The 24,173-nt window shown below is 35.7% G+C and overlaps 1 protein-coding gene across 7 annotated transcripts in view; it reads left to right on the top strand.

Moving 5' to 3' along the window:
* Nucleotides 1-24,173, top strand: part of LOC127948816 (TBC1 domain family member 1) — a 54,567-nt gene that overhangs the window by 18,425 nt on the left and 11,969 nt on the right. For 3 of the 7 annotated variants that reach the window (XM_052545571.1, XM_052545574.1, XM_052545575.1), the window contains 14 exons: nucleotides 2,167-2,256; nucleotides 2,818-2,922; nucleotides 3,293-3,425; nucleotides 5,015-5,106; nucleotides 5,702-5,818; nucleotides 6,001-6,111; nucleotides 6,210-6,296; nucleotides 7,026-7,306; nucleotides 8,672-8,770; nucleotides 12,309-12,428; nucleotides 13,332-13,468; nucleotides 18,537-18,725; nucleotides 21,366-21,527; nucleotides 22,334-22,495. In XM_052545571.1, coding sequence (XP_052401531.1) covers nucleotides 2,167-2,256; nucleotides 2,818-2,922; nucleotides 3,293-3,425; nucleotides 5,015-5,106; nucleotides 5,702-5,818; nucleotides 6,001-6,111; nucleotides 6,210-6,296; nucleotides 7,026-7,306; nucleotides 8,672-8,770; nucleotides 12,309-12,428; nucleotides 13,332-13,468; nucleotides 18,537-18,725; nucleotides 21,366-21,527; nucleotides 22,334-22,495 — 1,885 coding nt within the window. Of the gene's footprint in view, nucleotides 1-2,166; nucleotides 2,257-2,817; nucleotides 2,923-3,292; nucleotides 3,426-5,014; nucleotides 5,107-5,701; nucleotides 5,819-6,000; nucleotides 6,112-6,209; nucleotides 6,297-7,025; nucleotides 7,307-8,671; nucleotides 8,776-12,308; nucleotides 12,429-13,331; nucleotides 13,469-18,536; nucleotides 18,726-21,365; nucleotides 21,528-22,333; nucleotides 22,496-24,173 lie in introns of those variants that run through there. The other 4 variants (XM_052545573.1, XM_052545576.1, XM_052545572.1 and 1 more) reach the window with 3 other exon arrangements.

The following is a 24,173-nucleotide window of genomic DNA, read 5'->3' as shown; positions in this document are numbered from 1 at the left end:
AACCATCACTGCTTCTTCACAAACAAATCTGTTCAATTACAGTAGCCCAAAAATCACACTTATAAAGTCTTAAATTAAAATTATTTTTTGTTAATGTGTAGTGTTTATCATAAATGTTATAAATATAATAAATTATTATTATTTTTATTATTATTATTACTAGACTCGGAATGGGAATGGGAACTTCTCCCCTCCGGCAATCTGTCAATCATGTGAGATCGCAGCAGTAGCCAATGACAGTGATCCAAAGATCCATTCAGTTCCTGATGGAGAAAATCAAGTCCCATTCTACTTTTTTATTTTATTTATCTGATTTGAGAAGCCGGTTCACTCAGATATACATCACAATAGGGAAGAATAGACGAGCACCACTTCTGTTTCATACTGACGGCATGTCATTGCATTATATAAATATCAAAAATATCAAATATGTTTTAAATTGTACACTACAATTCATTAGTTTGGGGTCTGTTAGATATTTTGATTTGTTTGAAAAAACTTTCTTACATTCAACAATTTGTTGTGAAAAATACAACAAAAGTAGTAATATTGTGGTGATATGGTTTTCTACTTAATTTGTAATTATTATTTTTTTGTTCCTGTGCTGGTAATGCTGAAATTTCATCAGCCATCGATCTGTAGTATAATTATTAGTATAACAAACAGCCGTGCTGGTTAATGTTTTGTGGAAACCTCAATCCTTTTTTTGAAAATTCTTTATTGAATAGAAAGTTCATAAATAATAGCAGTTATTTGAAATAAAAATGGATCAAAATATTATTTTTGTTTCAAAAGAATGTCAATTTGTAATGACCCCAATCTTTTGAATGGTAGTGCAGTTACAAAGTGGATATAATGCTTAGGTATATTAAGCTTCTAATTAACTAGTTAGGTTAGACCAATTAATGAATGATTTGTTTTACTTGTAGTTTGATTGGTGCACATGAATATGTGAGGGGATGCACACTTTCATATTTTGTTATAGTCTAATCTAGAAGCACACAGTTAAAATTGGGACTGTGCTGTGTCATTTAATGTTCAAAGAAGCACACAGCAAGCTAAGCATATTGTTGGCCAAATCTGATTAGCACTTCCTTTTTCTCTGACTGACGGGAAGCTGTCCGCTCCTCAGCAGGAAATTACCTAGCAATAATGTTGAGCATCACAATTAACAATTGACAAAAAAATAAAAAAACACAAGTTGCCTGCAGCAGCAGCAACAATTTTATGAAACTGCAATGCAGCCACTTTGTTCCAGGTTTATTTGTTTGGTCTTTTCTTCATAAGGAGGTCATAAGGAAGTCACACCAAATGTGTGGTGATGTGCAGACTATTGTGTAAATTTGTGTTAGTTTTTTTTTTCTTAGAAACTGTATGTAATCATCCAAAGGGGAAGAAATGGTCATAATGTGTGCATGTTTTCTTAATGTTTTCTGAAGATATGAACAGTCTGTGATCTTACACACAGTGACAGTATACTATAGCCTGTGCCCATAAATCAGACCAGTCTTTTTCCTGCACTTTTTTCATCGGCTGTGCTGCTGAAGAAATTATATTTAAGTTGAGCTGTGATTTTGAAGTCTGAATTGAATGTGTTTTTATGTATGACCCAGTCTCTCATGTCAGACAACACGCTTATGCTGGCCGCATGCAGAAAGCAAACATACAGTGACAGCATTTTGATCAGAGATGATTCTGAATGAACATTTGACACGGACGAAGCAATGATTTTTATGCAGTAAAGTTTACAGAAATGCTTTGGTATGATTAGTAGGCCTATGGTAATATTGTTAAAGTCTAGTCTCTGCTAGAACAATTGTTTTGTAATCTGTAATGGATTATAAGAAACACGGGTAAGATTTTAAAATGGTTTCTTCTCAAATCAATATTTCATGTCCTATTTATGTGGTGAAAAGCTGGTACGACTGTATCATGCTTGAACTTGTACCACCAAGGAAAACTGGAGGCGGGTCAAATATAATTGTTACACAAAGATCTAGTCTCATAGAGCAAATATGTGCATGGGCATCTAGTGAAAACCAAAACACACACAAACATTAATTTGATATGCTGACATGATATTTACACTGCAAGGATAATTTTACTTTCCTTCCTTTTTACCTATAAACCCGCATTAATTTCTGAATTCATGTCTGTCTGTTGCAGATCGGCCGCTCTCAGATATTTCTTGTGAGTCCTGACACTAAGAAAGTGGCCATAGAGAAGAGCTTCAGAGAGATTTCCTTCTGTTCTCAGGTCTGTTGATGATAGGCTGTTGTGGCAGCCAATTAGTTCTCTTGTTTAAACATAATGGCTTTTTCTCAAATAGAAGTCTGATCAACAATCAGGCATGACTGAGCAAGATCTCAGTTAAAATAGTTGAATGAAATCTGAAAAGAAATCAGCCCTTGGTCTTTGTGCTTGTCCAGACTTTTTGTAAATATTTTTAAAGTGCTGTTCTATTGAGCTTTTTACTTAATTGTAGAATTCTGAAAAAAATGATCCACAACTGTTTTCAACGTTGATAATAATAAGAAATGTTTCTTGAGTACCACAGACTGAGACTGAAGACTGAATTAATGGCTGCTATGCCATCACAGGAATAAATTACATTTGAAAATATATAAGAATAAGTTATTTTAAATTGTAAAGATATTTCACAATAACTGTAATAAATAAACGGAACTTAAGTGAGCATAAGAAAATAATTTCAAAATCATGAAAAGTCTTGAACAGTAGTTCAGTTGTGTCTAGCTGGCCCCTTTAAGTTTTTTCCCCTTATAAATTTATCTCTTTGTTTTTTCTTTTTTTCTTTAGGGTATTCGTCATGTGGATCACTTTGGCTTCATATGCAGGGAGTCGGTGGAATGTGGAGGCTGCCAGTTTGTTTGCTATGTTTTCCAGTGTGCTAACGAAGCTCTGGTGAGAACCATGGATAAATAGATGAGGAGAGATGAATACACTGTTTCAGTTTGAAGAACAGATTCAGAATAGTTGCTTTAGAGAAGGCAGAAATTTGATGTTATTGTTCAGTCAACTGAGAATGAAAATACTTATGTCTTATGTTACTGTTTTAGCATACAAAGAACAATGCAATTTGTACGTACAAAAATATTTTGTTGCATATTGCATATACTATCTATCTTGAAATAATGACATTTTACTTCAATGAATTTATAGCTATAAATAGTATACTTCTGTGGGATGGAGTTATTGTTCTCTTAACTCTTTCCAATCTGTCAAGTTAGATGCTTACATCTGTTCTGTGGGAATCTCGCTCTTTCATGTTTAGGTGGATGAGATCATGTTGACTTTGAAACAGGCCTTCTCTGTGGCCGCCCTCCAGCAGAACAGTAGGACCCAGAGTCAGCAGTGTGACAGTTGTCCCCTACAGCAGCTGCACAAGCTGTGTGACAGAATAGAGGGTGAGACGACATCTTTTTGTCATATCACTCATAGCTATCATGTTTTATCCCTGTATCAGCCCCTTCCTCATTCTAACTCTATTCCTTTATTTTTGCACCTGTCAGAGGTTCTGAGTAACAAATCGTCTAGTGCATACTTTTATTTCCAGATTTTCTGCTACACTGCTAAGAAATAGTTCATCCAAAAAGTACAAATTTGTCATCACTTCCACTTTTTCTTGAAACCTAGAAGGAGATATTTAAAATGTACTTTTCTGTGATGCAAAGCTGAATTTTTAGCAGCTTTTCCTTTTACTCTTCAATGTCAAACGATCCTTCAGAAATCATTCTAATATGGTAAACTGATGCTCAAGAAACATTTCTTCTTTTTATTAATGTTAAAACAGCTATGCTAAATAATATATTTTGTAGAAACTTAGGATTCTTAGAAACATTTCTTCTTTTTATTAATGTTAAAACAGCTATGCTAAATAATATATTTTGTAGAAACTTAGGATTCTTAGAAACATTTCTTCTTTTTATTAATGTTAAAACAGCTATGCTAAATAATATATTTTGTAGAAACTCAGGATTCTTTGAATTTATAAAAAAAAAAATTTTTGTCACAAAGTAAAAGTACTTTCACTTTTGATCAATTCAATGCATCATTTCTGGATTAAAGTATTGATTTATTTTAAAAGAAATCTTACTCACCATAGATGCAGCTTGACATTGAGTTTGGCTTTTTTACCCTTTTTGGCTCTTTTCACTCCCTTGGTCACTATACTCTTATTTTATGGAAGGGGCAATAGAAGAATTTTCTAGTCCAATTTTAAAGTCCAGTTCTTGCTACTAAAAAAACATTAACTATGACTTTTGCCTCAAACTCCTAATTTGCTGCTTACTAATAGTACCGGTAAGTATTGTAATAGTAAGGTAGTTAAGGTTAGGTATGATTATGGATATGGTCATGCAGAATATATGCCTCATAAGCACTAGATAAACAGCCAATATGTTAATAATAGGCATGCTAATTAACAAAGTTAATAGTTAGAAATGGTCCCTATACTCAAGGGTTACCGAATTTTCATAATATCTGCTTTTGTGTTGCATAGAAGAATTGAATTCATACAGAATTGAAATAAAATGTGATTAAGTTAAATTTTATGTGAATGGTCCCTTAAACACACCATAATAATGACATCATTTTTTTTTTTTTTATAAGTGAAAAGTGAAGTCACATACAGCCAAGTATGGTGACCCATACTCAGAATTTGTGCTCTGTATTTAACCCATCCAAAGTGCACACACACAGCAGTGAACACACACCCGGAGCAGTGGGCAGCCATTTATGCTCTGGTGCCCGGGGAGCAGTTGGGTGTTCAGTGCCTTGCTCAAGGGCACCTCTCTCATGGTATTGTCAGCCCGAGACTCGAACCCACAACCTTATTGGTAGGAGTCAAAATCTAACCACTAGGCCACGACCCCGACTTCCCACTATCCAACTAATAAAGTTGAATGATAGATTTATTTATTTCAGAATTCTATGGGATTCTGTAGTAGTGCATACTTGTGTTTTATTCTTTGTGAATGTCTGTGGTTATGTGCAGGTCTTCATCCATCCAAAGCTAAGCTGGAACTGCAGAAGCATTTGGCAGGTCTGGATAATCAGGAGCAGGCAGCTGTGTTTGAGAGCACCATGGTGAGTTCAGTTATCCCAAGCTTAAAACCGCTATAACACACTACACAAATACGCTTTAGCTCCACTGTTCTTAGGATAAGCAGTGTGTGTCAAATCCTTAAGTGCGGCATTCAAGGAATGTGTGTTCTGTTCAGAGGGTGTGACTGGTGTAAAAGAAACCAGTTAGTCCACTCGTCTAGCATCCTGAAACTACAGTCAAACCTGAACGACTAAACCTCCTGATGATTAATGGACTGATATCCTCTGAGCATTATGGGTCTAGATTTTTGACTTTGTGGCAAATGTTTAGATTTAATTTCAGTCTCTGTAATATTAATTTAAATATACCTCTTGATTTAAATATATTGATTTTAGAATATGACCCCGTTCTTTCACATAACTTTTATAGATAATATTTAGTAGTTTTGGTCCTCAGACTAGCTTAAATTGTTGTTTTTGTGAAAATATAATAATATGATTTTTAAAAATGCAAGGTAAATTCCTTCTGCTCTCTGCTGGGTGGATTTCCTTCTGACAATGTGTGCTCTGTAAGATCAATGATGCCACCTTGTGGAAATGTTGCAGAAATTAAACTATTGTTTGTGTGTTTGAACAGAAAGCCAGGCCGAAGTCAGATCAGGAAGAGAACGAGTTTATTGTGTCATGTCTAAGACGACTGTATGAGGAGAGACAAAAGACACACACTCACACACACAGTGGACAAACAAAAAAGGTACACCTCCTTTTAATGTCATCAAGCTCCTTATGGACTCCCATTATGTCAGTCTGTTTTAAAAGTAAAAGTGAAAAGTAAATATTACACCTCACTAAAAGTACAACTGAGATCTCGCGGTATGGGATATGGATGTCTGTCCATACACAATTCTGTATGTGTGCATGTGTTCGACTTCTCAGGAGGTTGCTGTGAATGCAGAAGGCACCGTCAGTTCCAGTCGAGTGCGTCTGGAGGATCTCAAGACTAGAGCAAAAAGATCCCTCACTGAATCACTGGAGGGGATCTGGAAGGTATGCAAACATTTTACACATTTTGAACATGAGAAGACAATAGGACTTGTAGCAAGATACATGTAACTAATGGACAAATGGATGTCTTTATATAATAGGGCAGCAGTAAGTCCAAATCCCAGAGGGAGAACAGTGAAGGAGAGAGCAACTCGTCCAGCTCCAGCACACTGAACAGCACAAATCAGGTCTGTAGAACTTACATCATCAAGATATTTTAGTGCTGGGAAACTCTAAAAATGTTTTAAGTGCGATTAATCGCGATGCTATACACAAAATTCAGTAATGAATTCAAAATGAGTGGATTGTCAACTTTTTCATTTAAAAATTGCTATATGAACAAGAGTGCAATAACATTTGGGTTGCAAACACTTTAAACAAATAAGGTGCTTCTTTACAGCAGTATTCCTTTGACATAGTAGCAGTTGAAATATTTCCTGTAGATCTCAACTTATTTACATTTAGTCATTTTTGCAGACGCTTTTATCCAAAGCGATTTACAGTCTGGGGATACAGCAAGCGATTCTTATCACATAGGCAAACAGACACAGGATGTGCTTGTAATACCAAGTTTTAGACATTGTTCAAATAAGTACAAGCTATAAAGAGAAGGAATAAATAAGGAGCAAATCTACTAACAAGCTTTTACCCCTTTTGTAAGAATTTATTAATGACTTGAAATCATGTACAGTATCATATGGATTGAAGAGATTGCAAGATACTCCTTTTCCCTTTCCCATGTACTTAGTCCATAACTAGTCAGGGTATCCTTCAGTAGCTTAATGCTTTTATGTTATTATGGTCTCAACAGAAATATGACTAAAAGCTCTCAAATGAACCGTATTTCTTTTAAAATAGCATCTTGACAAGCTTGTGTTTTGGCATGGTCATTGACATGTTCTATTTTGATTTTAAAGGAAACATCATTGGAGGAGCCCCTCTGCTCTTTTCTTCCCTCCACTCCACTCCGCTCCCACAATTCCACAGGGGATCTGAAGTGTTTTGAAGGCTCAGTGGCATGTCCAGAGGGTCCTGAGAGCCCACCTCTGGCCTTCAGGAGACGTGCTAGCACAATTAGTCACTCGCCCATGCTGTCGTCCTCAGAGCCTAGTCTTCCCCCACAACAACCTACTGCCGCCACCAAGCCCAAACTGGTCCGACACTACTCTGTCAGCACAGATTCCCCACATCAGAGCAAGTGAGACAGTGTGTGTGTGTGTGTGTGTATGCTAGGTGCTTCTTTTAATCACTGTACATAGTTTGTAGAGCTGTAATCGGACCTTAAAAGTTAGGCCCGACAGGACCCGAGCCCGACAGGTTTCGGCCGGAGCCCGACAAGTACATTTTGATTGACAGCTTTTTTAAAGCCCGAACCCGTTTACAGCCCGACATTATTCAAATGTGCGCACGCACACAGCTCTTTTGCCTTTTGTCAACAATGAGCAATTTATTCATGTTTTAACATAATTTACTCATAACTAATGTAGACTAGACCACTTGGAAGTCGGAATAAAGAAATAAAATAAGTCCTCTGTGACATCGTAACATCTCAGCTTTCTAGACATAGGCTCATTTAACCTATAAATAGACCAACGCACCAATAAAAACGAGTCATTTAAAAAAAATTTAATTAAGATAAATTTTAAATTAAGATGGGTATTTGGCAATAACGAAATTAAGATAAAGGCTCCGCCGGATTTGCTTTATTTAATAAAAGAATAATGCCAACATTAGCGTAAATACTCTGTCAACATTATGCATTTAAGACTCAATGAATATTTAGTTATCATTTGAAAAACCTTTTTGTGGAGGAAAATGACTGAATCCACTGTAGATGGCTTCAGCGTGTTCCTACGCTCACTGATGGTGCGTCATTATTCACTCATTATTCTCATTATAAGCATGGTCAAAACTTTTCCACACCTCAGAGTTTGCTTTAGTTGCTGGTGCAACCAAAACGTAATCACCAGAGGCAAGTCTCCGTTACACCTGCTCAGCATTCATTTTCGCATCTTTCTCGCGCTAATCGAAACACATCACATGACCGCTCGTTTACCTCGCAAACCGGAGCGCAAGCCCGAGCCCGGCCCGAGCCCGCGTAAGATGATAGAAATTAAGCCCGAACCCGTCGGGTCCCGACGGGTCCCATCGGGTTCGGGCAAAGATCTTCAGCTCTAATAGTTTGTGTCTGTGGAAACAAAATGTGGACAAAATCCAAACCACCAACTACAAATTCAAATTGGAGATGTGTTTTTAGTTGTGCACCCTATTCACTTAATTCAAATAGAATTACATTTGAATATTAGCATTTTCAAATATTTCAAATATTTCATAATCTGTTTACATGTCAAATTTCACTGATGCCTGTTAGTCAATCACTGTGGGAGGTGCTTTTATAGAAGGGTGTGTGGATTTCTCTTTCCTGTTCTTGCATCACATTTTTTTAACCTGCAGTGTGAATTCAGTTCACTGTGTGCTTCTCTTTTTCATTCTGTGCATCTCTGCTTTCGTATTCCTTTGTGCCCGCCTTTATTTTTTTCTATCCTTTCTGTATTTTCATCAGTCCTTCCTCCCCTCCGGCCCCTTCCTCTCCTGTGTGTCAGCGGCCATTGAGGCCTCGTATATTTGCTCTTGATCATTCCTCCCGGCCCCTCAAGCGGAGGTGAGGTGTGTGTATGTGTCTTTCTCTGTACTACTGACAGGGTACTCCTTTCCCCCAGCAAATTATTATTTTTTTCTGTCGTTTTTTTTCTGAAGTTTTCTGTGCTTTTTGTGTACAAGTTTGTGAAAAAACATCGGGGAGATTTTACTAAAAACAAATTGAACTTGGAGACTGGTTTTGACAGCTAGGTTGTTGAGGACATAGGAGATGACTAGGTTGTGGTCTAGTTAGACCTCTCTTCTACATCAGTACTGCTGCCTCCATCAATAGCAATCAGGCCTTTCAATTAAAATACTCTGTTTTCTTGTTTGCATAAATTGCATCAAGCCAACTCAAGGTCAGCCTATAAATAAATAAAATTGATTACATATGCTCTTTTGGACCATGTGAGTAAATGATGAAAGAATTGTCATTTTTAGTTGGGTGAACTATAACTCGTTATTTTTACTGTGAAAATATACAATTATTTATTTAATGATATGATACTCTAAATAATAAACTAAACCTGCCAGTACGTGGTGGCAAATGTCTTAATGATTAAGTCATCGAGTCATTTATGAATTCGTTTGATTCGTTCAAATGGCTGATTCATTCAGGAGTGAAGTAAATGGTTCTTTATGAATGGTTCATTGAATCATTAGGCTTGTTCGACTTGAAGCCAATCATCAAGAACCAAAAAGAAACATTTAATTAGTACCCATTGTTTCTCTGTCTGTACTTGTACTGTGAACAATGACAATAAAGTTGACAGATGAATTGAGTGCATTTAAGTGCCATTCAGTTAGGGTTTTAAATAAAGCATTTTCTGAGATGCACATTAAACATTAAACACATAAAACATTAATTAAAAAAATAATAATTTATCTTTTAATTATTGAAAATTAAGCAAACTTAACTTTTTGGTAAACAAAGAGGATTTACTATTAAAAATAAAACATGGAAGAAATGTTGTTTGATTAAACCTTAAAAAATATAATGTTTGATTGTTTTTTTTTGTAGTAGGCTATGTACATTCTGCTGACTTTTTTTATATTTTGATGGGTTGACGTACCTTTACAGTTTTGTGTATGTGATGTGATGCTAGTTTTACGGTTCAAACGGTCAAATGCTCATGAAGTGACTGTCAGAGCAGTTCTGGAGATGTTGTTCACATGTTCACGTCCTAATTTAGTGCAACAGCAGACGCTGAAATCACTGGAGCGTCACGCGTGCTTCAGTGTGTGCGAGATAAAGGAAGTCGCGCTTCTGCTCCATTCATTAACAGAGACACGCAGAACATGCAGGATTCATATTTAAATAGACTGTTCCCGGCTTAATATTTACAGATATTAGTCCATATCTTGATGTAATTGCAATGACCTATTTTTGATTAATTCATTCAAAATTTGCCAAATTTACATTTACATTTAATAATTTAGCAGACGCTTTTATCCAAAGCGACTTATAAATGAGAACAATAGAAGCAATCAGACCAACAAGAGAACAACAGCAGTATACAAGTGCCATAACAAGTCTCAGTTAGTCTAGTTCAGAACGCATATCCAGGGAATTTTTAATTTAATTAAATTTTTTTAATAAATGAAAAGAAGGAAAAGTGCTAGTATTAGTTGGTTAAGTGCTGCGAAAAAGATGAGTCTTTAGATGTTTCTTGAAAATGAGTTTGGGAGGTCATTCCACCAGCTGGGAACAGTCCAGTAAAAGGTCCTTGAGAGTGATTTTGAACTTCGTTGGGATGGCACCACAAGGCGTCGTTCACTTGCAGAGCGCAAACTTCTGGAGGGCACATAAGATTTAAGTATAATAAAACATACAATTCTGTGCCATTCCGCTTTAAACTGTAAATTCAGTTTTTATGACTGGATTTCGCGATTCCCTTCGCGTTTTCTGCATCGTGGAAATCATAGGGCCCTAGTTGTGGTACGCCAGCTCTATCTTGCAATGGACACACGCCACAACGTTCTCTTTACGTTTACCTGCGCCCTCAAATCAAAACACTCCTTGTGTCTCCTTCCGCTTTGTGGGTGACATAAACGCGTTGTCACATTAAAAAAATTATTGCGAAAGAACCTGACGTGAGATTTAAAATAAATTAAAAGAGGCTTCGAGGCATAGGAATTTGCCTTGATCATTTTTTGTAATCGAGTTACTCGAGTTATTCGAGGAATCGTTTCAGCCCTGCTCTCACGGTACTTTGATGTCATACACTGATCGGTCTGTGCAGCACCAACACAACTATGGCCAATGGTTCAACGCGCCAAATGGTTCACCCAATTCGTTCAATACTTAGAAATGAAATGCCGCTGTGGTTTGCTCGGAGATGAACAGTTCTGATTTGTCTTTGTATTTTGGTTGGCAAAATTGAGCAAAACAGACAAATGTTATCTTAAATAACACAATATTAACTTCTTAATGAACTGTTGTATAAGATGAGTATCACATTTGCACTTGTGTGATATTGCACTTAGCCTACAGCTCGTGTGATATTTCTTAACTATGTGATGTAAATATGAGACAAAATTTCAAACGGGGCCTTTTGCCCCATATCTTGAATTTTAGGGATATTCTCTAGGACTGTATGAAATGGCAGATGATCCACAGGTCTGAGGCGGGGCAAGTGCATTAAATGCATTGATAATTTAAATTTATCACTTTTCTCCATAATTAATTAATCTAATTAGGACGTTAAATTAAAAGCCCTAATTATAACACATGTCTGCTGAAGCCATGAGTTAAATTGTAATATACACTGCTCACTTTTACAACTTAAAATAGTTCTGAAAAATATATATTATTGATTAAATGTATATAGAGGTCTGTGTTTTGTATGGATACTGAGTATGAAGCCTTGGTATTAAGTACAAATAAATTAATTGCTATATTATGCTTACCCACACAATTTAATAATATATATAATCCTGTTGTGTAACTGCCGCTTTTCATTATCATATAATTGTTTGGTGCCGAAAATCAAGTTGCAGTACTGGGGATATACTTTTTCTTCCAAAAGCTATTATAATGTTGTTGTTTGTGTTATTTATGTTCTGTTGTATTGTTTATATTTATTTTAAATTAGCTTTTATTTTTTTAATTGCAGTTTTCATTTTAATTTGACTTTCATTTTTGACTATAATTTGAATTTTAGGTTTGACTTTTACTTTTTTTTTTTTTCTATTTATCTTTCATTTTCATTTTAGTTTTACTTTTAGTTTTTTAGTTAACTAATTTCAGTTAGTTGCCAAGATAACATTTATAGTTTTCAATTACAATTAAGCTTTTTATCTAATATTTATATTTCATTTTATTTCAATGATTCAGTTACTACATGAACAAAACTCACCCCAAAATACCACACATTAAATTTCACATGGCTGTTTGGTGCAATTCACCCGAATGTGTTCTCAGTTTTAATTCAACAAGAACAGGATAGATTTCACTTTTGTGCTGTTTCAGTCCATTGTATGTTACAGTGACTCCCTGTCTCACTCTTTTACTCTGTGGCCTCTCTCTTTCTCTCTTTTTCTCATGCTCTATCTCTCAGTCCATCAGGGCTGAGTGGCTTTAGAGCAAGATTACACTCCTCCTCCTCTGTTCCAAATTTCCTCAAATTTCTGGCCCCTGTAGTGGAGAGTGATGATTCCAGTGACTCTCAGAGGAAGAGGTACTCTGTTTCTTCTTCGCATTCTGCCAATCCATCTTTCCATTTTTCTGTCTTCCATGTCTGTTCTTTTTCTTCCCCTTCCACAGAGGCTCATGTGGATAAGGACTTAATAGACAAAGATAAATATTCTTGTAATCAGTTAGGATGTGCACCGAAAATCAACTAATTGAGTACTTGTTCCACAGAGTTTTTGGTAATGCATTTTTCTTTTCAGAAGACAAGCATAGACATAATGCTTATTTTGAAACCATTAAAGATGGATAGCCTAGTGTTTGTGAATTAAATGCAGTATCATATTTTAAAAATAAAATAAATGCATCAAAGCATTACAGTGTACACTAATAATACATTATGGTATGTCCTGAACATTAAATTTAACAGTGATTAAATTATTAGTGGTTTTAATGATTAAGTTAGTGCTTGATAGTCGCAAGGGTAAAGTACGTTTAAAAAAGTACAAATACATAAAATAATAATATAATAATTTAATAATTTGTAATTATTCTGGCATGTAACACTCCAATTCAGTAAATTCCTGGTGGATAAAATCGAGTCTTGGTACTGGGAATATCATTTCTGATTTAAAAACACCATTATTACAATGCTATTTCATATTATGAACACAATGTCACATTTTGAAAAGTTAGATACAGTAGATAGATAGTTTACTTGAGTAAATGGAAATGACAAAAAAATCCCCCAAATGCTCAAAATTACTAGTAATGAGTTGGTCTAGTATTGTTTTGAAATTATATATTTTTTTGGTCTTGTTTTATGAGCTTTCAAATTGAATATGCTAATAGAAATGTAATATGTTTTGTCTATTCAAACGGAGGTCTGTGACTGTATGTGTATATATTTGTGAACGGATGCCTTAGCTTATGTATTTCTATGTGTGTTTAGTGATGTGGCGGCCCTATCCAGTCCTGGAGCAGTGTGTGTTGTTGGGGATGACAGTCCATTACGTAGCCGGCGACACTCCTGGAGACAACAGATCTTCTTAAGAGTTGCCACACCACAGAAGGGCTCAGATGCCAAAGGTAACACCCTAGTTGAATAAGTAATGGGAGTACATTGATGCAAAACATCACCTATATCAACTACACTTTACAGTGTAGTGCCTCTACATGCTGCAGGAACTGTTGATGACCACTAGATAGCGCTCTTGCTCTTAATGACATGGTAAAAAATTAATTTAAGTGAGTTTGACAACTGACAACCCATCTGGTCTTGATGTTTCTTTTAGCGGGAAAAAAAAGCATTACAGTGATTATCACCTTCCTCGTTTCCCCCTCGCACCCAGACATGATTCTGTCAGTGCTTGCTTTTCTTCTTTTCTTGACCTGTTTTATGGATGTCTTTCTTGAGCTGCCAAAACAATAAATCAGGTCTGTAGAAGTTGGTAGCTCGTTAGACTTGGCAACACCTCACAGTAAATGTTGATCTGGATGTCAAAACTCCCCTTAGGTGTGTGTGTGTGTGTGTGTGTGTGTGTGTGTGTGTGAGTGAGAATAAGAGAATGAAGATTAATTATTCACACTTTTGTTTAACTTAATAGGTTAAAAAAAAAGAAATTTCTGAAAAGGTGTTTAAAATAAAATATGAAGTCACATATAAGTTGCTATTAAATAAAATTGTAATTGTGACATATGAAGTATCAAATACTTTTTTTTCTTTAAAGCTAAAACAAACACATATTTGTGTTAGACTGTGTTTGTATGCTCAATAAAAAGTTGTCCAGTATCTGATTCTGGAGAACTGACTTTTTTTTTTGTTTACGGGAAAATGTATGTTGATTTCTGTGCAGTAATATGAGTACACTTCCTTAAAGCAGAATGCATGCCAAGAGCGCTCTTGTTGGGTGTGTGTTTCTCCAGTATATTTGGGTGTGTCTTGACAAGTGTGTGTCTGCGCTGAATGAAGTAATGTTTGTGTTAATGAGGTAATGTAGGCATGTGTGTGTGTTGGGTGTGGTGTTTTGCAGGAGGTCATGTTAACAGATATCTACAGGAAAGCACCGGCCTTATTGACCTACTTATATGTGTGTGTTTGCACACTTGCAAGGTCTTGGTCTGGGCAAAAACACCACTTATTTACAGAGGGAGTGGCCAGTGTGCGTGTGTGCATGTGCACACGCGTGTGTGTGTGCGTTTGCAGAGGGAGTGACCGGCGCCCAAGTGTCCGAGTGCGTCAGTGTGTCCGCTGTAGCAATCTCCACACATACACCCAAACACATGTGCGGCTCCACCCCACTGGAACTGGGTCAGGTGTGTGTGTGTGTGTGCGTGATTCCTGATTCCTGAAATTGCTGTTTTGAGAGAAGTTGTATGGGCCTTCTGTTGAAAGCCTTAAATTATGTTAGGCGGAAACATTGTCTGACCAAGACCAAGTGTGTGTGTGTGTGTGTGTGTGTGTATAAAGGCACTTCAGTTCTCTCAATGTCTTGAGAAGTTGTACTTGACTTGTATATAACGATGTACACAGGAATCATAAATATTGATAGTAAATGCCTTCCTGCCATTTTTCCTTTATATTTATTATTCTTTCATATTTATTCATTTAAATTATTTATTTTTTTCAGTAAAAAATAAATATAACAATTTGTAATACATTTATGACAGTGAGCCCTTTAAATAATAAAATACATTTTAAATTATGGGTGCGCTGATCCGATATTCATTATTGGTATTGCTCTGTCCGATACCGGCATTTTCAGTCGGATCAGGGTATCGGTCAGATGAGAAGAATCCAAATCCGATATAGTGCGTATACTATGTTGTGTTATTATTATTAGGGATGCACCGAAATGAAAATTCTTGGCCAAAACCGAAAAAGAGAAAACCAAGGCCGAAAGAAATTATGCCAATTATTAGTTTAGCATTTATTGCTATGACCGTGTACTAACTTTACTAAAATTAAGACATTGCAATTGCATAAATTAATATTAAAGTTTCAAAGATAATTACAATTACATAACTTATAAAAAAAAACATAAAAATACATAATTACAAATTATGCAAATATTTATTAAGCACATTGCAACAATGCACAGTATAAAATAAAATTCAAACTAAAAATGTATCCCACTCATGTGTATATTAAATAATAATATACAGGCCTACTGGCCTGCAGAAAGGTTTTAAAATGAACAGTTCTCTCCTAAAAACAAAGTGCATTTTGTTCATGCCACTCATCTGGTGCAGAGACGAGTCTTTTTTTCTGCGCTCTGATCTGTCTCCTGCGCATGGCGCTTCTCCGCATCCAGCGCAGCCTGGATCATTTCTCGTGCGCGCTGCCTTATTTCCGCATACAAGTAATTTTCTTTATAACGCGGATCAAGCACATTCGCGATGAAGTGCAGAGGATCCGAAAAGATCTCAGTGAGACGTGTGCTAACAGACCCTATAAGACTGTACTTTTCTTCGTTTTTACTTTGTGGTCCGTTACAATCTCTTTGTTAGGAGACGTTTTAGTGCTGCGAATAAAGGAAGAAGAAGAAAGAGAATGTACTCACTGGTGTGAAGTGAATGTCGCGTGTAGCTCGTGGTCTGCGCTATGCAGGTGCACGTGCAGGTCGCGGTTTCTGTTTGCGTCATCACAACATTTCGGCCGTGTTGTTTCGGTGATAAAAGTCTATCGGCCGAAAATTTTTGGTGGCCGAATATTCGGTGCATCCCTAATTATTATTAAGCCTCACGAAAGCCACATAAACATTATAAAGCACTATATATGTACTACATATATAAATGCACTATATTTCAAGCTGTTCCATAGTTTAGTGTGTGGTACAGATGAATATTCAAGTCAAGTTAATAAACTCTTCGCTGCGTCTGTCTGTCTTCCATTCAGTATTTAAATTGTGGCTCGCATTCGGTTATGACAGTCAAAACGATAAAACTCTCCAAAATGATTAAATGTTCCTAATATTATACTTGATCTGTAAATAAAGATAAATGGCTTTTCAGAAAAAGGAATTTATCTTGATGGAGTTTCGTGCTTTTTCTAAATTGTGTCAATTTCTACCAGATATCTGGTATTGGCAGATGCTCAGATTTTTTGCTATCGGATTGGTATCGGTTCTGAAAAAGTGGTATCGAGCCAGCCCTATTTTATATATAATATATAACTGGCTAAATGAATCTACTAGTGACACTATTTAAAAAAACATTTTTTTTTTTAGTTATTGGTGTTTTTGTGGAAATGCTCTTTTCATAGTTATTTGTCTCGGTTAAGCAGTGTTTGTCTGGTCATATGTTCTCAACATGGTGGTCCCCAGAATGAAAAAAGTTTCTCCATAAAAAGAGTCTCCATAAACTTTCTATTCACACACATTTTTTTTTTTATGGTAGGTTTCTTGTCCAAGAAAACAAACATTTGCTGTGTATTGGTATTGTATACAGCCACAAATATTTGGACATATGAACTGTCACAATAATAAAGTGAATCTGAGGTATGTTGTCACCACTGGAATGAGAAATTGGGAAAACAAACTCCCTTTTGACAATTATAGGTTTAAAAATCCTATAACCCTTACTGTAAGCCTTAAAAATTGTTTACACTGAGAGCAGCAATATTTTCAGAGAGAGTTGGTAATAAACATTTCTGCAGCACTTATTTTTATGCTAATGAGCTGAGCTGTGCAAATGAGAACATTAACATAAAAGTCCAGTCAGTTTATGATGTTTTTATCTTTCTTTTTTTTTGTCTGTGGGGAGGAAATTGGCTAAAGTGCTAAAGTGGGTTTAGACAAGATCAGGTTTTGTGTGTTACAGGAGTGAGATGAAAGAAAGATGTACAGTATAGTGTGTGGGTGAATGCTGCTTTATTTCAACACTCTGATTTGATTTTTCTTTTCCATGTGATTATGCAGCACAGTATTTTAGGTGATCTCACTCTGTGTTTATACTATATATAACAGTACATTTTATTTTTCTTTATGCACAATTTCTCACTTTGTAAACAAAGGGAATTTTGAGGTCTCGGATCCACCCTATAGTTTGGGTGGTGTTCGCTTTATTTTTAACACCTCTGCCTGTACACATGGACTCTTGTATTTGAGTGTTATGCATGTGTTTGTATTTCTGTGTGTTTTGTGGTGTGCTCTTTTTTTTCTTTTTTTTTTCTTTTCTTTTTTTTTTATGTGTTAATTTTTGCAAACATGAGAGAAAACTTGGAGAACACATGCCATTATGCAATTCGTTTATTAAAGTGTGTGGAAATCAGAGACTTTTTATTTTAGGTTGTTTTCGTTTCATCATTTACTATGATAGCATGTTAACTGTACATGTTTTCAGCGGTTTCAGTCATATGAATTAAAGCGTTTATTTAGTGTAAGCTTATTAACTTTTATCTGAAGAATTTTAAGCTTACATGAATGATATTTTCTACCAGTGATAAGTAATGGTGATGTTGGTAGTTGATATAAAGATGAGATGGTTATTGATATCGGATTGGTAGCTAATCTATTTGATGTTTGTGTGAACATTCAGATACACTTGTTTGTCATGGCGAGACATAAAGCACTGTTGTGTTTGTCTTCAATTATTGTAAACAGCCATAAAAATTAATAAGTTACATTTAAGTTGTATTATTTTACCTTTTACTTTACTTGTTGATATTCTTTTTTCTATTACTCAACTCACTAAAAAACTTGATAAAGTTAGCTTTATTTGTAATCTTTTCTCATATTATTTATTTTTGTTTGTCATTTCTGTTTCTCTTTATTTTATTAATGTTTATTTAATACATTGCAACAATTTTTACTCAATAGGGACAAGTTTGTAAAAGAAAAATGCTGTTAAACTTTTTTTTTTTTTTGTGAATTAAATGGCAATAAATAGATTCATAGTTTTTCATGTCAAACCCATATATTTAGCATTTATTTTGCAGTAAAATTACATATTACTGACTTACCACAATTCAGAATCACAAAACTTATGGTCTAATGACTAACATAAACATGATGATGTTAATAGTTGATGTAGATGTGATGTAGATGTTGTTTACTGTGGATGATATTGGGTGACATTGTTGGTAGTTTATGTAGGCAAATGTTGATAGTTCATATTAATAAAATTTTATTGTGACGTAAACTATTCTGTTTTCCAGAATCCACCTTAGAGGTTGGCAACAGAATGGCGCTAGGAGGCGGAGTGGGGGGTGGGGACAGCATGCTGGAGGCGGTGCCAGAGGAGAGGAAAAAGAAGAGTGGGGCGGAGCTAAGGGCGTTATGGAGGAAGGCAATTCTTCAACAAATTCTCCTGTTGCGGATGGAGAGAGAGAATCAGAAACTACAAGGTGAATAAAAAACAATCACACAATAAATATCATCACCGTGAACATTGTGAATTCTGCATACAAACTGACCGTAGGATACCTTTACAAATTCAATTAACAAAAATGAATTCAATTATGCGACTGGTTTTGGATTTGTAGTTGGCTCTAGTCAAAATTGGCCATAAATTATGTTGGCTTATTTAAGTTTGTTATTCCTTTGGTGAATGTTAGTATAATTCTAATTTAATCGCAACATCCAGATTACTAGGTATTATGTTGTAATAAAGCTTAGTTTGTTCTTGCCCTTAAGATTTCTTCAGTGAATGGTATTCAGCATTAAGGCTTTTTTTCTTCTTTGGTTCATGTGAATTCAGATCTGTTTTTAGTTCATATCCTGCCGGCAGATGGGTGATTTGTCTGGCATACGTTCAACTGGCATACACAAAAGCACCTTCCATAAACAGTAGCATGCACACACATTTCTGCCCAATCTGGCACACCCATGTGCTGCCTTACCTGGAAGTCCCTGCTGGAGGTTATGAGATGATCATGACAGGTGAAGAGCTTTGCTCGCACAGATGCGGTCTGATTTGGATGTGCTCGTGATTGGCAGTGTCACGTCCTGCCCTGCCATGCCCAGTCATGCTTCTCATAACCTGAAAAGAAAGAACAGAAACTTGAAAAGAAAGCAGCCAGACCTATTGAATTGGGTGTTGGCATAAAGAAGTGGGTCAGAAGATATTTACCGGGAAGACTGTCTGCCCTACATCTAGCCTGTGTTTATATTACCACTTTCTCTCTTAATCACGTAACTTCTGATGTTTGATGCTTTGGAGACTTCTAATTCTGCCCTTCCCCCCCACTTTCTTTAAAAAATATATATATACATTTATTTGGGTCTCATGGGTAAGATGGGTGGAGAGGGTATTGTTCTCTTGTTCCTGAAATTTCCTTTCTTGCATCTCTTCCTGTGTTTGTGTGTCTAAATAAGAATTCTCACTGGTGCCAGTGGTCTTACTAATCTTAATACAGTTGTGACGACTGTAAAATGAAGACATTCTTCTGCATGTTGGGCATGTGTTGTCTGCCTCTCCTTTACTCTCCACTTGTTTAACTCTTCCATTTAAAAGAAAGAAAAAATTCAATTACATTGTTGAACTTCAAATAGAAAAAATAGTTAGAATTTCATTAATACAGAATTAATCAAAAGTCCACAACGTTTATTTTTTATTTTTCATGATATACCAGCAAATGAAAATAAAGCAAATTATCATACATACAACAGTAAGAATACTCTTTCACACAATCAGCTTTTTTCCAATTCAGTTTTTGTATCCCATGTTTATAAAACAGATTTTAAATATTCTATATGTATACTACAGCTAATAGGTTTGGGGTTAGTCATTTTATTACATTTTTCTAAAGAAATGAATACTTATATTCTGCAAGGAGACATTAAATTATGCATTGTAGTGTCAGTAAATGTTACAAGATTTCTATTTTAGTTATTTTGTTCTATTAATCAAAGAATTCTGAAAAAAAATCTGTTCAAATATTGAACAGCAGAAGTGTTTCATCATTTATAATATGTAATGTTTTTTGAGCACCAAATCAGCGTATTAGAATGATTTTTAAAGGATCTGTGGAAAATTGCAATCACACACACACACAAAATTGAAATTAGAAAGTAATAATATTTCACGATATTAATGTTACAATATAATTTTTACTGTATTTTTTCACAATTAAATGCAGCCTTAGTGAGCATTAGAGACTTCTTTTAAAAAAGTAAAAAAATCTTACCAACCCCAAACTTTTTAACGGTACTAAGTAAGTTTGTATCCGATAACCAATATGTACATTTGTTTTTAATTATGATTTTACTTCTTTTTGGCAGAGGAATAAACAGCCTTATCTTCAGACTATGGCAATAAACATAATATATGTATTATAAATTATTTAAAAATGGCAACAAAAAGGAATATTGCTGCATATTAGTATTCTTAAATATTGGTCTTAAATTAAAATTAAAATTAAATGTATGCATTTAGCAGACGCTTTCATCCAAAGCTACTTATAGTGCATTCAGGCTATCAATTTTTACTTATCATATCATATCATGTGTTCCCGGGGAATCGAACCCACAACCTTGGCTTGATAGCGCAGTGCTCTACCAATTGAGCAACAGGAACACTAAAATTTAAATGTTTCAGTTTTATTTTCTCGTTAGTGTTGGGCTATGTAACTTAAGATTCTTGTCACATCAGAATAAATAAATGTTAAAAAAGTTGTTACTGAAAAAGTTAAGTAAGGTGCCATTGACACCTTTTTTGCTTAGAAAAATGTCAGATGCGGCCAGTGGAATGGGAAAAATTTTGAGATCTCTAGACAGGTTTTTTTCAAAGTTGAACGCCGTTTCATGCAAAAGACATCAGACGTGAGTGCAGTGGTCAAACACGTCCGTTTAGATTGTGTTTACATTGGAAAACAATGGAAAATTAGCGCAGTGGAAAGTTAAACACGTTCTGTGTCAACAGACAGTAAGTAATTCAGTTGAATACACCTTGGTGTAATGTTGTAAATGTTCTTCCAACTCAACTGATTATCTTTATTCTGCACATTAATCGTAATTTCTTACATTTTCATTCAATGTGTGTACAGCATCAGAGAGTGATCTGCAGTGCAGACGACTGAAGCTGGACTATGAAGAGATCACTCCGTGTCTGAAAGATGTCACACTAGTCTGGGAGAGAATGCTCAGCACCACTGGGAGGTCAAAGGTCAGATTTGACACAGAGGAGATCCACAAAGCTGTGGGACAAGGTAACCCACCCCCCCCCACACACACATGTAGATACATATAAATGTTGAAGCTGATGTAACAGTGAGTTGTTAAAGAATGAAGTTTTTCTTAGCAGCCTATTCATTAAGTGTTTTGAGTTAATTTGAGCATTTGTTATTTTAAAGCCTTGAATTAGATTTTTTTGGATCTCCATGCTTGATGTTTATTTGGAGAATGTGTTAATGTATATTCATATAGAAGAGCTGTCTCTTTTGATAGTCAGGTTTTTATAGAGGTAGTTCTGCAGAATGTTTGGTGAGATTGCACACACCTACGCACACAAGCACCTGTTCAAGTTCAGTGCAACTGTGGCATCTACACAAGACATTCATGTACTTGTACAGATGTTACGCAGAGATCATTTCATCACAATGAATCCGGTGTAATTCTTTGCTTTTCTGGTTTATCTATCATAAACTGCAGTGTAGACAAAATGCTGAGTGTTTGCAATTCTGTTTGGTGCCGCTAGTGCCACAGAAATGACACAAATAACCTTTTTTTTTGCACCTGTAGTTGGTTTTGGGTTTGTGATGTATGTGTGTGTCATTTTGGATATGTATGAATGGAGAGGTGTCTGCAGGGATGCGTGTTACCTTTTTACGTCAGTCGTTGCCAATGTTGACTTTGTCTTCTTGAAGTGATTTTATGGACATCCATCTACATGTCAGATGAGATTACACACTAGTGAGAAAGCACTCAAAAACTGAGGTGTTTGTGCTTAAGGCATGTAAACATTCAAAAGATCCATCAATAAAACGCTCTCTTTCTGCTTTTCTCTCTCTCTCAGGTGTTCCCCGTCAGCATCGAGGAGAGATTTGGAAGTTTCTATCAGAGCAGTATTTGTTGAGGAAGGAGGTGCCCTGCACCAAACCTCCTAACAATGACACTCCTTACAAAGAGCTTCTGAAGCAGCTCACATCCCAACAGCATGCCATCCTTATAGACTTGGGTTAGTATTACAAACACAATGGTCTGGTCCACAGCCTAGTGAGCTGTCTTGTTATCTACAGCTTACATAGATGCCATCTTAACTCCATTTGGAACACTCTTCATAGGCAACAACTGTGCTTGAAGCTCATCACATGAAACGTACAGGAAACTTAGACCAATTTAAGTCTTCAATGATTTAAATTTAGTGATTTTAGTGAAGTTTGAGTAAGTACTGTATGGTGATCCATACTTAGAATTCATGCTCTGCATTTAACCCATCCAAAGTGCACACACACTATGCAGAGGGGACTGCTGCCATAACAAAAGAAAAACATCATTGCAGGCTTCAACCCGGCTGAATTTATGATTTAGGTAATTTAAAAAGCTCCAAGATTATTTTAAATAATGATTCAATCCATTTCAAACAACTGTTAAAAAAAATTTAACTTTAAATGGACTTGAGAACAGGCCGTGTGTGTTTTTTATCGAACGTAACTGACACTTAGGCTAGGCGGCACTAGACAGGCATGAAATGCGCAAAAAGACTAAGGCCATTACAAATCTATTGGACAGGAAAACAAGTCGATCAACATTTTCGGGGTTCAGGGCAGAGCGTTTTTTATTCACTGTATGTCTAGCTGTTGAGAAGACGCGCTCAGACCACACTGATGTCCCAGGGAGGTGGGGGTATTACTGCCAATTTTACACCACAAAAGCCGATCGCTGTCAGCTTGCAATGGTGGCTGCTTTTCATATTTCAGAATCTCCTGTAACTAGATGCGCGAACGAGGCAAATTCGAGTCTACCGCGCTGTGCTAAACGGCTCATTCGCGCCGCGAGACCTCCAGATGCGCGTAAACTTTGTCTTTACATTGACTTAACATTGAAATCATTGGCGCCAGATGCTCTATTCTTGTTTGGTGTGAACGATTTTCTGTCTAGCTTTTGCAACGCATACTGCACTTTCGGAATTCTTTTTTTTTTTTCTGCTTTTTTGTGAGTTTTGTTACATCTATATTTTTTTATTGTTTAATTCTTTTAAAATTAATAGTGTATATATTTGGTTAAAATCGATTCCCTATTTTCATTTTCAAAACTTGCTTTGGTTGGTACGATCAATTGTGCAATCGATTTTCGAACTAAAAGTGACAGCCCTAGTGAACACACACCGGGAGCCAGTTATACTGCGGCACCCGGGGTGCAGTTGGGGGTTCGGTGCCTCGCTTGGTATTGCCAGCCTGAGACTCGAACCCACAACCTTAGGGTTAGGAGTCATACTCTCTAACCACTAGTCCACAACCTCCCCCACTTCCCCCAAAATTAAATGTATTTATATTGAAATAATGAATGAAAAATTAAATAAAAAAACATGGAGTCCTTAACTGTTGGGTTCAGTAGTTCATTATATAGTTAAATATAAATGTAATGTAAAAGTATTTAAATGAACTTTTTGGTGTTGAGTGAACATATATACATATATTATTTATTATTTTAATACTGTTAAAAATTGTTATCAGTAAGTTTTTTTTTTTTTTTTTATAAAATAATATTCCACAAAAAATAAGCAACACGACTGTTTTCAACAGTGATAACAATAAATATTTGAATGATTTCTGAAGGGTCATGTGACACTAAAGTTTGGAGTAATAGCTGCTGAAAATTCAGCTGTGCTATCACAAGAATAAATTACATTTAAA

Source organism: Carassius gibelio, chromosome B1, assembly GCF_023724105.1.
Source record: "Carassius gibelio isolate Cgi1373 ecotype wild population from Czech Republic chromosome B1, carGib1.2-hapl.c, whole genome shotgun sequence".
Classification (NCBI taxonomy): Eukaryota; Metazoa; Chordata; class Actinopteri; order Cypriniformes; family Cyprinidae; genus Carassius; species Carassius gibelio.
Note: the sequence above shows the minus strand (reverse complement) of the source record. Positions and strands in the feature narration are given on the sequence as shown.